This window comes from Syngnathoides biaculeatus, chromosome 5, assembly GCF_019802595.1.
Source record: "Syngnathoides biaculeatus isolate LvHL_M chromosome 5, ASM1980259v1, whole genome shotgun sequence".
NCBI classification, from domain to species: domain Eukaryota; kingdom Metazoa; phylum Chordata; class Actinopteri; order Syngnathiformes; family Syngnathidae; genus Syngnathoides; species Syngnathoides biaculeatus.
The window spans coordinates 1,811,868-1,826,065 of NC_084644.1; the positions used below are offsets into that span (position 1 = coordinate 1,811,868).

A 14,198-nucleotide genomic window follows, 5' to 3' on the forward strand; every position below is an offset into this window, starting at 1 on the left:
CGATCTTTTGGTACAAGTCTTGTTTGATCACACTGAAGGGGGAAAACTCGTAGTTTGCATTTTAAATAAATCCTCGTGACACCAGTCTGTTATTGTATAGGAGGATAAGCAGTTAGCCATCATTTTCAACGGAGCACAGAGAGTATGGCGTCAGAACTCCGTCTCCTCTGCTTGGTAACATGAAGGAAAGAGGATGAAAGGGGGTCCCCGGAGAGCTCAGAACTGAATCCTCGCATGGTTCACGATTGGGGTCCTTCCCAACGAAGAGGCGCCTGCTTTTTCTCCGGGATCTGCGTGAAACCTAGCAACGTTGTGTGTCGCAGAAAAGTTTAATTGCCTCTGGACATCCTTGCACTCCGAGCGCGCCACGCTCGAGAGGGATTGTTTTATCTTCCTCGGGCGTTCATTAAAGATGCACACGTACACTGGTGTGTGTGAATTTTACAGCGTTACGCGTTGCCTTTTCATGTGTGCACCTTTTATGTGCCGCTCGATGCTCACCGCACAAGAAGATGCAAGCGGGGCGTGCGCCCGTGCGATAATTGTTGCTGCAGCCACTGATTCTTTTTGTCGCAAACTTCCATGATAATTGTGCTCTCATCCTTTCGATGCACTAAAGATCTCCTAATTCGATCATTTAAAAAAATTCTAAAATCGGGAAATGACACTCAAACTTTAATGTTATTCTGGAACATTTCAGGCGAGCACATTTGGATCGTCCTGGACGGACCAGTCGATGCCATCTGGATCGAGAACCTTAACTCGGTCTTGGATGACAACCGAACTCTGACTTTGGCAAATGGAGACCGTATACCGATGGCACCCAACTGCAAGGTGGTGTTTGAGCCACACAACATCGACAACGCCTCTCCGGCCACCGTGTCGCGCAACGGCATGGTGTTCATGAGCTCTTCCGTGCTCGGCTGGGGCCCGATATTGGAGGCGAGTTAAAAGAAATAAAATGGCTTTTGTTGATTTCAGAACTGAAAATTGACCGTGCTGCTGGGCACTGTATGAAATGCAATGAAATCCCATCTCTACATAACATTTCCACATATTAGGTTTGTCATAAAAGACAGGAGACGCATGCCGTTGAGTGTGAAAACTCACATTCTTACTTGTGTGTCCAGGGGTGGTTGAAAAAACGCTGCCCCCAGGAGGTCTCGGTTCTGAGGGGCCTGTTTTCCTCCTCCTTCACCAAACTCCACCGCTTCTGCGTTCAGTCGCTCGAGTTCAAAATGGAGCTGCTGGAGGCTTTTGTCATCAAGCAGTGCATCGACATCCTGCAGGGGCTCATACCGACAAAGGTGGGCCTGATATTGCTCGAAGGTTCGAAGCAGGGCACCGGTCCTCACGATGCACGTAATCCTTTACACATTCAAACAGTCATCAACAAACAAATGCAGAGAACCAAATTTTTGCTCTTTGAGCAAAACGATGCAAAGGATGCACGAAGCTGCGTTTGATATGTTAGTTAAAATTATGTACAATGTTACCTCGCAGGAACAGTGTGCGGACATATCCCGAGAGCACCTCGAGCGCCTGTACGCATTCGCCATGATGTGGAGCACCGGAGCCGTCCTTGAACTAGAGAACCGCAAGAAAATGGAGACGTGGCTACGAGGAAACGACAGCGTCCATCTGAACTTGCCCGACATCCCTCCTGACAGCGAGGAGACCGTGTTCGACTATCATGTCGCAACGGATGGTAGGTGTGAGCGCAGGAAAGAAATAAAACAAAAGTCTGGCAGACCTGGAAACCTTGTGGGAGTCGTGCAATCCACTAGGGACACAGTGCTGTACATATTTTGTTCTTTCTGTAGGTAACCGCTGTGCGTTGTTGGTTCATTTTTGTCCCAGGTCAGTGGGTCCACTGGCGCACCCGAGTGGAGGAATATGTTTACCCGTCAGAAGTCACCCCGGAGTACAGCTCCATCTTGGTGCCAAACGTGGACAATGTTCGAACGGACTTCCTGATACAGACCATCGCCAAGCAGGGCAAGGTGACGTTTCATAACAAGAAACGATTTGCTTCCTGTTTCCCATTCGTCGGCTCCAAAACGGGTATTTCACACAATCGGAGCAGTCAGAAACGAGCATGTGCCAAAGTGTGTGTTTTTGTACCATTTTGAATGCCTTTGGGACACAAACTCTAAAAGTTTCCTGTCTTTTTGGGAGGTGGCGTGGGGGACAATTTATTTCGTGAGGTTAGAGGTCACTTCCGTGCTGGTTGAAAAGTTCTCCGTCACCTTCAAGTTCTTCCACATGGCCGTGCTGAGCTATACATTTATATTTCGACTTTCCATGACGAGGCCTCTTCGCGTGAGCGTGCGCGCATGAGTCCGTTGCATTTAATAATAAATGCACCATATGCGTGGATCTGCAAACTCAACTGACGAGTGGAAGTTCTCACTGTAATGAAATCGTTTTTTTTTTTGTTGTAAAATTCACATTTGGATTCCAAGCAGCTCTGTTTTTTTGCCGGACTCAGCAGCCGTTCATATGCACGAGACCACCCTCCGAATATAGGTTACGGTCAAACACGTCGTAAGACTCAGCAAACACCGCAACATCTTTTTTTTTTTCCAGGCCGTTTTGCTGATCGGCGAGCAAGGAACGGCCAAGACGGTGATGATTAAGGGCTTCGTGTCAAAGCTCCATCCTGACACGCACGTGGGAAAGACGCTCAACTTTTCCTCCGCCACCACTCCCCTCATATTCCAGGTAAAGTCCAAGCATCCAGATTTTGCCCTCTGCACGTAAAGTAATATTGATCAATGTGTCTGATGGACACTCCGCTGACTGAAGTTGAGACTGCAGTCTCGTGCCTGTCCTTGGCTCAGCATGTATTGATCAGGCTGTCGTGATGGATGACATCCCGCAGCAGCCCGTTTTCATTGATTTATGCATTTATGAAATATCTACAGTGTAATCTGGTGTTTTCTCTCAACCGTTTTCTTTGTTCCGAAGAGAACAATTGAGAGTTATGTGGATAAAAGGATGGGAAGCACGTATGGACCCCCGGCTGGGAAAAAAATGTCAGTCTTCGTCGATGATATCAACATGCCCGTCATCAACGAGTGGGGCGATCAGGTTTGGGATCAAAGTCACATTCTTGCTTTCGAAACCAAAGAAATCCGCGCCAAATCGCCCACTCGTCACTTCTATTTTGGACACAGGTGACAAACGAGATTGTCCGCCAGCTGATGGATCAGAATGGGTTCTTCAATCTGGAAAAACCAGGAGAATTCACCGCCATTGTCGACGTCCAGTTCCTCGCAGCGATGATCCATCCCGGAGGAGGCCGTAATGACATCCCGCAAAGACTGAAGAGACAGTTTTCCATATTTAACTGCACGCTGCCCTCCAATTCCTCCATCGACAAGATCTTTGGTAATCACGCGGCATTGAAACTTTGCAAATATATGGACATCTTTTGACGTGCCGCCACGTGTGGTTGCAGGTGTGATTGGCGAAGGTTACTTCTGCGCACAACGCGGTTTTGCGGATGACGTCGGAAGCACGGTGCCCTTTCTGGTGTCCATGACTCGCCAGCTTTGGCAGCTGACGAAAGTGAAAATGCTTCCAACTCCTGCCAAGTTCCACTACATCTTCAACCTTCGGGATCTGTCCAGGGTCTGGCAAGGCTTGCTTAATACCAGCGCGGAGGTGCTCAACTCCGCCCAGGTGAGAGGACATATTTGTCTCCCAAAAGGCCTCAGGATACATCACTAAACGTATTCCCCCAATAAGAAAATGTGTTTCCCAAGAAACACAAATGAAGCATTTGACCTTTTAAACTTTTGTGTCTGTCTCGTAGTTAAGACAATCAAATAAAAATAAGGAACACTGCAAATACTGTCGACAAAATAGATTTTCTCTGGCATTAAATGTATGCTACAGACTATTCAATGGTCGCTCTAATCAAATATTTACATTCCATTTCGGTGCCAGATTGCCCTAGTTTATCGTCTTAATGAGCAAGGTTGATTTCTGCCGGCATCCCCCGGGTGAGGCTCTTTCTTACTTTCAGTCATGAGCCGCCATCTTTCAGGTGCTGCTGGCTTTGTGGAAGCACGAATGCAAACGCGTCATCGCTGACAGATTCATCCTGCCCGAGGAAGTGGACTGGTTTGACCTGGCACTGGCAAGCCTGGTCGAGGACACACTCGGCGAGAAGCACAAGGCGACGGTGGACCTCGGCGTGGACAGATATTTTGTGGACTTTATGCGAGACGCCCCTGAAGCAACAGCAACAGGTAATGTGACATGACTGCCTTTGACGTTCCATTTTTCCACTTTTGTCATTTCGGTGGTCCCAGCAAGAAACACTGTCATGACAGGAGAGCAACCCCAAGACTCCGACGTGGATTTACCCAAAGTGTACGAGGCTGTTGAGACGTTTGAGAGCTTAAAGGGCAGACTGAACATGTTCCTGGGTCTTTACAACGACAGCGTCAGGGGTACCGGCATGGACATGGTCTTCTTTCAGGACGCAATGATACATTTGGTCAAGGTAACGAAGGCCTCACGCTTAGCTACACGCCACAGACATTCGTCGCAAATACACACGCGCGCCCGTCTGATCCGCAGCGGTCGCCGCCGCCGCGCGTTGCATTTAAAGCTTTTATCGACTTACACGATTGGAGTCCCAAAGTACATGAATTGTGACGATATTTGCACTTTGAGGTAATGCATGCTTTCTTTTTGGTGGGGAAAGGTACCAATTGTGTGTGTGGTTTTTGTTGTTGTTGTTGTTGTTGTTGCTCAAGGTCTCAAGGATAATCCGGACACCTGGAGGGAATGCCTTGTTGGTTGGCGTCGGAGGTTCTGGAAAACAGAGCTTGACCAGACTGGCCTCATTCATCGCCGGATACAAAATTTTCCAGATCACTCTGACGCGGTACTGTTACTACTTTTCCTGTAGATGGAGAACTGTAGTGCGTATTGGACAGGTATAAAAATACACATTTTTAGAACTGCTTTAGATCATACCGTGGGATCCTTTCGTTTTGCAACACTGCTGTACTGTATCGCAAAAGCCGTTCACACCGATGGGGAATCAACCGCGCGATTGCGAGTAGCTTCAGCCCGTGAATTGCGAAGATCGGCGACTTCTTTTGATCGAAGGTGACAATGCAATTGAAGTTTCACCGGCGCAGCGCTAATATGCAAAATTGGATTCCCATTCAGACTCGGATATAAAGAAACTGTGTGAGAGTGAAGTGAGAGATTTGTTGAAAAGACTTCCAAAACCGTGTATTTTCTGTCCCTACGTAAGACGTCCACTGTGCCCTGTGAGCCTTTTTACTTTCGTCGCAGGTTGAGTGCAAATCCATCCTCTTCGACTGCATCATTTGTCTCCGCTTTCTCCCTCTTGGCTCATTGTCGGGTGGCTCTGCTGCCCACTTCTGCCCTGAATGTTTGTCTTCCCTTTTCCCCATTCGCATTTGTCACCGTCACATTTCCTTTGGAGAGTTCAGTTCGGCTTCTCGGTAATATAATGAAGGCCTCTTGTGCTCTTCTTCTTCTTCTTCTTTTTTTTATGGTGTGGAGCAAACCAGAAAGTCAATAGCTTGTCTTCTCTTCATCCTCATCATTCCTTTCAGTCTCTTTTTCTCTCGCTGTGTCATGACAATTGCTTTTGTTCGAGTTATGCTTTGTATGCCAGTTGCTTTTTTTCCCCAATTATTATTTTTTCACCAACTGCTTGTCAGAGTTATTTCAGATAATCTCTGGATGTCATCAAAATTCTCATACAAGCAATTACAAAACAAACAAACGTGCAAGGAGAGACCGAAGCAGCTCCGCCAATGTGGAAATGTTAATTTGTTTTGAACACACTGGTTGCTATTTGATTAAGATGAATACATTCTTTAAAAAAAAAAAAAAAAAAGACATTTTCTCCGGGCACTCCGGTTTGCTCCCACATCCTCAAAACATGCATTCATTAGAGACCCTAAATTGTCCCTAGTTAATGGTGTACCCTGCCTCTTGCCCAATGAGAGCAGGGATTGGCTCCGGCACTCCCGCGACCCTCATGAGGATAAGCAGCTAAGAAAAAGGACGGATGGATGGAAATGACACATACGTATACACTCTGTTTAGAGAAGTATTTTACAATATTGCCTGGTACATTTGTGCTCAGCATCTCAACACAAACATTTACATTTGCGACACACACACAGACAGACAGACATATATATATATATATATATATATAATGAAGAAAATAAGTATTTGAACACCCTGCTATATTGCAAGTTCTCCCACTTAGAAATCATGGAGGAGTCAGAAATTTTCATCATAGGTGCATGTCCACTGTGAAAGAAATCATCTAAAAGAAAAGTCCAGAAATCACAATGTACGATTTTTTAAATGATTTATTTGTGTGATTCATTTTCTCTCATTTTCTTCACTGTATATATATATATATATATATATTACTGAATTCGCCATTTTTGTGGAGGCTACTGAAGCAGCTTTAGAAATTTCATTCAAAGGCTCAGGTCGTAATAAATAGATGATTAGCGTTGTATACAATGACGACCTTTTCCCCCCAATAATCAAATTTGAGATATCAGATTTGGGCTTTTCTTAGCTGCAAGACATCTTCGTGAAAAAATAAACTCAACACGTTTCGTAATGTACCACTTTTGAAATGGAATTATTGAACGAAATGTCACTTTCCACAATGATGTGATGTATTGAGATTCACCCGTATTTATGATTTTAGTAATGTTCTGGTTGTTTTTCCCAGTTCCTACAACACGAGCAACTTGATGGAGGACCTCAAGGGCGTGTACAGGACGGCGGGCCTGCTGGGAAAAGGCCTCAGCTTCCTCTTCACTGACAACGAAATCAAGGAAGAGTCCTTCCTTGAATACATGAACAACGTTTTGTCGTCTGGAGAGGTGAGGAGCGAGATCTTGAAATATGGATCTTATTTTATCCAGTGGGGCATACTTGCGTTCTCGCACAGCCGCAGACATTCTAGCAAGCACATATTATTGAGCGCATGTTGCCTTGAGAAAGTGAGGAAAAGGCCAAATTATCCCACCCCACCCCCCCTCCCTCCACCACCCGGAAGCCAAAGCAGCAGCGAGTTGCGCATCTGTCAACGCATTTGTCCGATTCAGACCCATCAGTCCTCCATGTAATGCGAACGCTTCTTTTCGCGGTTAAACGTTAAAAACAAACAAAATAGCATTTCAAGAGCACTCCTCTGCTCGAATAAAAGAAACAGGTGTGAAATACTGTAACTGTTAATCACTAATTAATGAGCTAAATATGAAACGGTTGAACGTTGACCCATAAGATTCTGTAATCTTGTAAATTTCCGGATTTGCCACGCGGCTTCAAATTTATGTCACAAAACTGTATGGGAATGCATGGAAACGAAACTTGAGCTGAATGCAATTTTTTTTTCAATTTATGGGGGGGGGAATCCATGGATTATTTTGACTCTTCTGTTTCCTTCACACAACATTTACTCATAATCCTCTTTGTCTGCTTGTTTCCTTCCTGCTTGCTTAACTGCTTAAATGGCAGCTGGAGGGACTAAATGGAGACCGGAACCAGGAGATGTTTTGTTTTGCCAGTGTGTTGGCGCAAGTTTTGCACGGAGGCTCGATACTTACCGTGATCGAGAGAAATTGATGAGATGTGACAAAGGTGACGGTGGTGGGCGAGCAATGTTGGTCTGCGTCAGCTCGGTGGCTTCGTTGCCTTTTCAGTCGGTCAGCAGCCGGCACGTGAGATCTGCGACACGCTAAAATTCAGCTCAGTGAGCGTGGACGTAGTCAAAAGATGCAAAAATTCCCGTGTGCTTGGGTGAGGACAAAGACGACACATTCATATTTGAGTCAAGGAGACACTGTTTTTAGGGATTTCCACGAGAAATTTTAGCACACAATGGCCATCTTTAACATTTTGGAACAGGTATGTGCACACATGGGCTCCACGCGGTGCTCAAGCAGCTGTCCTTCTGACGAGGGTGAAAAAAAGGACCTTTTTGCTGCACCCCTTCTTTTCACCCCCATTTATACCATATAGTTAAAAAAAAAATAAAGAAATTACCCTTGTTGTCATCAGTTATTTATGATTTAGAATTGTGCATCAGTCAAGTAAATTTACAAAACGAATTCCAAGTTTATTTTTTTTTTTAAACTGTCCCTTGAATAATGTATCTTGATCTCATTTTCGTATATTCCACAAAACCGTTAATTTGAAGAAAGCTGTGTAGACTTTTTCTATCCACTGTACTTCCACCTCTTTGTCAATAACAAAAGGAACAAAATGAAGTCACTTTTTTGTGACTGTTGATTTTGTTAACAAATCCATAAGGTATATATGTACTGTACATACAATTGTTTTTTTCACGATTGAATGGATAATGTTGAACATTTGGTGCTCTTTTTTGGGAGCTTGAGCACCAGCCCCCTAAAACAACTATGCACACGCCTGCGTTGTACGGTTCACGGACAACCAAATGGTCAACATTTTTTTTTTTTTTTTTTGGTTGACTTTTGAAATTGTTCACTCGAGTTAACGGACGTGTTGCATTTTTAATCCTTATCTCGAGTACAGCTGTAAAGCACTCGTACAATAAGCGCCAAATAACCGAGAATACGTATCCCAATCTAAGTTACCTTGTACGTTTCTGTCCTCAGGTGTCAAACCTGTTCGCTCGGGATGAACTGGATGAGATCCTGAGCGATCTGGTGCCGATCATGAAGCGAGAGTTCCCAAGACGGCCGTCCACCAACGAAAACCTGTACGAGTACTTCATGTCACGGGTCCGACGCAACCTTCACGTTGTTCTGTGCTTTTCACCCGTTGGGGAAAAGTTCCGCAACCGGGCTCTAAAGTTCCCCGCCCTGATATCGGGTTGCACGATGGACTGGTTCAGACGTTGGCCCAAAGATGCGCTAGTTGCAGGTACGTACAAATGCTCGTTTTTAATCTTCTGAACATTTGTTTTCTCTCGCTTCCCAATACGGTGTACATCCTTCACGGAGAAATGATGTGCTCCTCTATTAGGATGAATGCATCTGGTTGTCAATAATCAATAATCCTAAATCATCACCGACTCATTTTTTTTCGGGTTTGCTGTTGCTCCAGCGTGGAGTGTTTCTGTGATGATCAGATGATACTTCTGTACTACTGTGTAGTACCGCTTTCTTGCTGTATATTTGTCCGTTTTCTCAGTTTCAGAGCACTTTGTGTCGACGTTTGATATCGAGTGCTCACCTCAAGTCAAGCGGGAGGTGATTCAATGCATGGGCTCTTTCCAGGATGGCGTCGCTGAGAAATGCGTGGATTACTTCCAGAGGTACGCGTTGTACGATGAGCTGCTATTTCAGACGCGTCGTCACCTAATGGAAGATTAATAAAAAAAAAAAAAAAAAAACACTTATTTTTCTTCCTGGAAACCAATGAAATAAATATAATTGGTAAAGTTTCTGGTCACGTAATTTTTCTGCAGATACCGACGCGCCACCCACGTCACGCCCAAGTCTTACCTGTCCTTCATCCAGAACTACAAGAACATCTATGACGAAAAGAGGTCTGAAGTTAAGACTCTGGCCAACAGGTAAGACAATAACACTGCTGTAGATAAATAGCTTTCCTCTTAAAGGGAAATCCCGGTGGTTTGGAGCAACAATGTATCCAATGGGTCACGAAATATGTACTTTATCTTGACAATGTCATGTTAATCCTCTCTCATTTAAAGGTGTTTTGAGAAGATTTTTATCGACAATTCCAAATTTTCAGGGGAGCCTCCATTTTGGCAAATCACACGACCTACGTGCCGCACCAAAAGGCTCGATTACACGGGACACCGTTTATGGCCAGTGCTGATTTCTCGGATTTATCCTCATCTGATGAAGAAATCGCGGGAAGACGGAGGAATTCTTCCGTACAGATTTGAACCCGTGGCTGGAAATAATGTCGAAGATTCGGATGGTACTTCGGACGGAACGACGCGGAGTCTGACGAGCGAGCTCGGCCGAGCTCGCTCGCCGGGGATACGTCACATGTGACTCTCCAAAATGGCGGCGCCCCTGAAAATTCGTAATTGTCGATAAAAATCTTCTCAAAACACCATTAAATGACAGAGAGGATTAAAATGACATTGTCGTGATACACTACATATTTCATGACCTATTGGATACATTGTGGATCCAAACCACCGTAATTTCCCTTTAAGCTTCAACAGAAAATAACAGTTTATGATTGTTGCATGGAAGCAATTTCTGACACATATTGATTGTCAATGAATTATATATATATATATATACACAACTTTGATCAATAGGCATCAATCTTTTTGAATTTTCAAAATAACTGATTCGCCAAGTAACCTATCCACGACCCCCCCCCCCAAAAAAAACACAATTGGTTTAGCAAATGATGATATTATTATAACACTGTAATTCCAACCAGAACCTTCTCAATTGTGTGATATATATACAAATGTGACTTTTTTTTTTTGTGTGTTTGTGGTAGACTTGCTCAATACGCTGTAAAAATGTGAATATCAAGATTGACCACAGACGTGTCAAAATATTGTAGTTGGTGTTACTGACTATTTCACACTGTATCTAATCCGGCACTTGTATTTAGGATGAACACAGGCCTCCAGAAGCTGAAGGAAGCATCGCAATCGGTAGCGGCACTCAGCAAAGAGCTGGAGTTGAAAGAGAAAGAACTGCAAGTGGCCAATGACAAAGCTGACATGGTGAGTTTTAGATGCCACACCTTTGAACTTTCTTTATTCGTTGCTATGCTAATAGAACACTCCACTCGTATGCTCGCACGTTAGCCCAAGAACATTCCAGTCGGTTGCACGAAGCCAATTCCCAAAACTGTAAATTAATAGCCATCAAAATCAGTTTGGCTGAAGTGACGGGATGTTACATTTTGTACGGCTTGCCTGAAAAGTTCCACTGAGTCACCGTTTTCGATTTTGTCACTTTCACGGGAGCTCGTACGCCCGATTTGCACAATCAAACGCTTGTCTTGCGCAGGTGCTGAAAGAAGTGACCGTCAAAGCCCAAGCAGCTGAGCGGGTGAAGGTGGAGGTTCAGAAGGTCAAGGACAAGGCCGAGGCCATCTTAGAGCGCATCTCTGCCGACAAGGCCATCGCCGAGCAGAAACTGGAAGCTGCCAAGCCCGCTTTGCAGGAGGCCGAGGAAGCGCTGAAGGTACAGATTTGGACAAACGTCGCGTCATTGTCGTTCCCAATTTCACCTGGGTCGCCTCAGACGAAGCGAGCAGGTTACTCCGTGTATTTCATGAGTCAAAGATCCAAAACGCCAAGTCGGATCACGTGATCTTACACAACGCTAATCACTTTTGCGGGTGCGAAGCGAGAGCTAGCTGGCCGCCACTAAGCCGTGCATCAATAAAAGATAAAGGAAGTAAGTAGTGTGTTACTCTTTTGATTCATTCCGATTGCAATCCGAGTCACCACTGTTTCATACATGGCGATATGTACCAGTGGTTAAAAAGCAAAGTGTGGAGAGTCTCTGTCGCTGAAATGAACATGCTATAGTTGAGAAATTGGGCTTTCATTAACAACAGCATCTTGAATATCTGCACGTTCTTGTCGGTTTCTTCCTTTTGTATTCTAATAATGCAGTTACTGCGGCCAGGTCAAGTGAACCCCCCTCCGAAAATACTGTGCACTATAGGCGGTGCCTCAAAAAGAATATGCCCGCTGACATTTTTTTCCCTTGCGGGCGTCGGTGGCCGCGCCGAGGACGGCGGCCGACCCTAATCGGTCTGCCGTCGTTCGGCTGAGGTCGCGTCGCTCAGCGGGCCCGTGATGACAAATTGAAAACGGATATTTGGTCTGTTAGCAAATTCGAAACAGCGTTCGGGTCAATCAAAAATCATTTGCATTGCAGTTTTCATAACTCGTCAGCAAGGTGACGTTCCTCTAAAACTACTCAAGCTATTGGCTAAAGTGCAATTTGAAAACATTCCCACCTTCTTTTTCCTGTTACACTGCCTGCGAGATTTGCTACTTGGAACGGTCCGTATGGCTCTCCCAATAAATTTACCCTTCAGATAAAGGCTTACAAAGTCAGTAAGTTGCATATTTTCCACGTTTTATTGAGCTTCCGTCGTGCCGCACAAGAGCACTCGGACCGAAGCTGATCCTAGAAGAAGGTTTCGTAAAGGACTTTCCCATTTGATGGCGGTGCAGGTTTTGCCACCCTGGAGTGTTTGTGTGCCACGACGGCGCTTCGGGGTGAGAAGCTGCGTAGTAATTAAAGCGGGCCTCCGGGGTGAATGCTTGCACGCGGATCGACAATGTCAGCTCCCTGATTAGAATTTGGTATCTTTCTGTGCTGGACGGGAAACTGGATACGTCCTCGGAAGGACTTTTTGCCTTTGTTCTTTTCAAGTTTCAGTTTGATGGCACAAAAAAAAAAAAAAAAAAATTGGACTCACAGCGTGACTTGTTATGTCATCAAGTGGCATCTTACAGCCGGGCTGCACATCTGAGCGGGCCCGAAATTGCCCGACGTTACCGTCAAAGCTTTCTTGTCTTTTATCTGCTGCCAATTATTTTGAGCACTTACAGCGAACCCCAAAAGTATTGAAAAAATTTGGCCTTATAAGTCAGTGGATGCTGGTGTGTCCGCTAGTAATTGATCCAGAAGTAACAATAGCACTAGTAGCAGATCTTTTTGCTCGATAATCGATTCTCAAATGACTATTGCGATCTTATCTAAATGAGGTTTTGGGGTTTGAGAAGAACTACTGACCGGTGAAGATGCTTTGCACTGAGGATGATTACCATAAAACTACAGACTGAGAGTTGAGAAGGTCGAATTTCTTTTAAAGTTTTTTTTTTTTTTTTTTCCCCTCAGCGGGTTGCTTGGATTTTAGCTCCTCGCTCCTCTGTTTTATGTCTCAAAGTAATTCTCCGTATTTCTCCACAGTTCTTTTCTTTACTTACATGCTCTGTTTTTATTCCCCTCAACCGGCCCTTAAGTATTCTTCTCGGGCCTCAAGTGTTATGCAGTTGTAGACATTTCTTTACAATTGTGAGCTTCCATCTTGATGGGAAGCTTTTTTTTGTCTTGGCAAAGCAAACGTTATTTTCAATTGCAGCACATTTGTCCAAAGCAAGACCCAACGGGACGCAGTTTGTTGTGGAAGAACTTTGCACGGATCCGTGACCTCAACCGCATCAAACACATTTAGAACAGTTCCAAAACACTCCAAACTCTGCTCCCGTGGCGTTAACTACCGTTCGCGTGTACTTATTTTTTTGCCGGTATCGAGCTTTGGGTTGGAAATTCCGACAAGTTAGAAGCTCTTTTCGGGCGATAGAGGGAATGTGCAGGGATTGGGTTGGCAAGTTCGTCAACGGGAAAGAAAATCATGCGTCAATTGAGGAGTCTTGTCTTCAAGGCTGCAGCGGGTCCATTTGAATTTGGAAGCCAAAAACTATTCTCCTGTCCACTCAGACAATCAAGCCATCTGACATCGCCACGGTGCGGACACTCGGCCGCCCCCCGCACCTCATCATGAGGATTATGGACTGCGTGCTGCTGCTCTTCCACAGGCGACTCAACCCTATCAAATTCGACCCCGAGAAGAACTGCAGCGTTCCGTCGTGGCAGGAGTCTCTCAAACTCATGACGGCAGGAAATTTTCTGGGCAGTCTGCAGGTAAAACGGCCAATTGTTGATTCAGATGTTGTGATGGACAGTATTGAAATAGCCGGAATGTGCTCCACATAGAAGTTTTACGAACGGCTCAGTTTGTACTCTCCCGGCCAAAGTTTGAATGCGCCAGTGTCATGTTTGAAAATGACTACGGTTTTACCAGTTTTTTACTCAACTAAATTAATACAAACGTAATACTTTCCATAGTAGTCCAAAGTTTTTTGACTCGGTAAATGAGAAAATGCTTCCACTCACATTGGTATGGAGGTTCCTCCGTGGATTACGCGTTTGCCATTTGGACTTTTTTTCCCTCCCAAAAGCTGAAGCCTCAAGAGTGTGGCCTCCAAAGGTCATCATCCCATCATCGTAAGCAGAGACACATTTGATATTTACAATCGCACATAACTACGGCGTATTCTTATGACTACGTGTCCTTTACAGGACTGGATGCGTTCTCTCAAGAATATTGCAGGATTTTATCCCAAGTTGGCAAGGCTGTCCACAAAC

At 44.9% G+C, this 14,198-nt stretch overlaps 1 protein-coding gene across 1 annotated transcript in view; it reads left to right on the forward strand.

Annotated features, from left to right (window-relative positions):
• The window catches only part of dnah5 (dynein, axonemal, heavy chain 5), a 73,562-nt gene that overhangs the window by 30,706 nt on the left and 28,658 nt on the right, over window positions 1–14,198 (forward strand). The window contains exons 49-66 of the mRNA XM_061819587.1: window positions 701–942; window positions 1,131–1,307; window positions 1,504–1,708; window positions 1,861–2,003; window positions 2,590–2,724; window positions 2,971–3,093; window positions 3,180–3,393; window positions 3,464–3,687; window positions 4,055–4,259; window positions 4,344–4,516; window positions 4,773–4,903; window positions 6,761–6,914; window positions 8,673–8,940; window positions 9,211–9,334; window positions 9,488–9,595; window positions 10,630–10,744; window positions 11,034–11,210; window positions 13,491–13,694. Coding sequence (XP_061675571.1) covers window positions 701–942; window positions 1,131–1,307; window positions 1,504–1,708; window positions 1,861–2,003; window positions 2,590–2,724; window positions 2,971–3,093; window positions 3,180–3,393; window positions 3,464–3,687; window positions 4,055–4,259; window positions 4,344–4,516; window positions 4,773–4,903; window positions 6,761–6,914; window positions 8,673–8,940; window positions 9,211–9,334; window positions 9,488–9,595; window positions 10,630–10,744; window positions 11,034–11,210; window positions 13,491–13,694 — 3,122 coding nt within the window. The remainder of the gene's footprint in view (window positions 1–700; window positions 943–1,130; window positions 1,308–1,503; window positions 1,709–1,860; window positions 2,004–2,589; window positions 2,725–2,970; window positions 3,094–3,179; window positions 3,394–3,463; window positions 3,688–4,054; window positions 4,260–4,343; window positions 4,517–4,772; window positions 4,904–6,760; window positions 6,915–8,672; window positions 8,941–9,210; window positions 9,335–9,487; window positions 9,596–10,629; window positions 10,745–11,033; window positions 11,211–13,490; window positions 13,695–14,198) is intronic.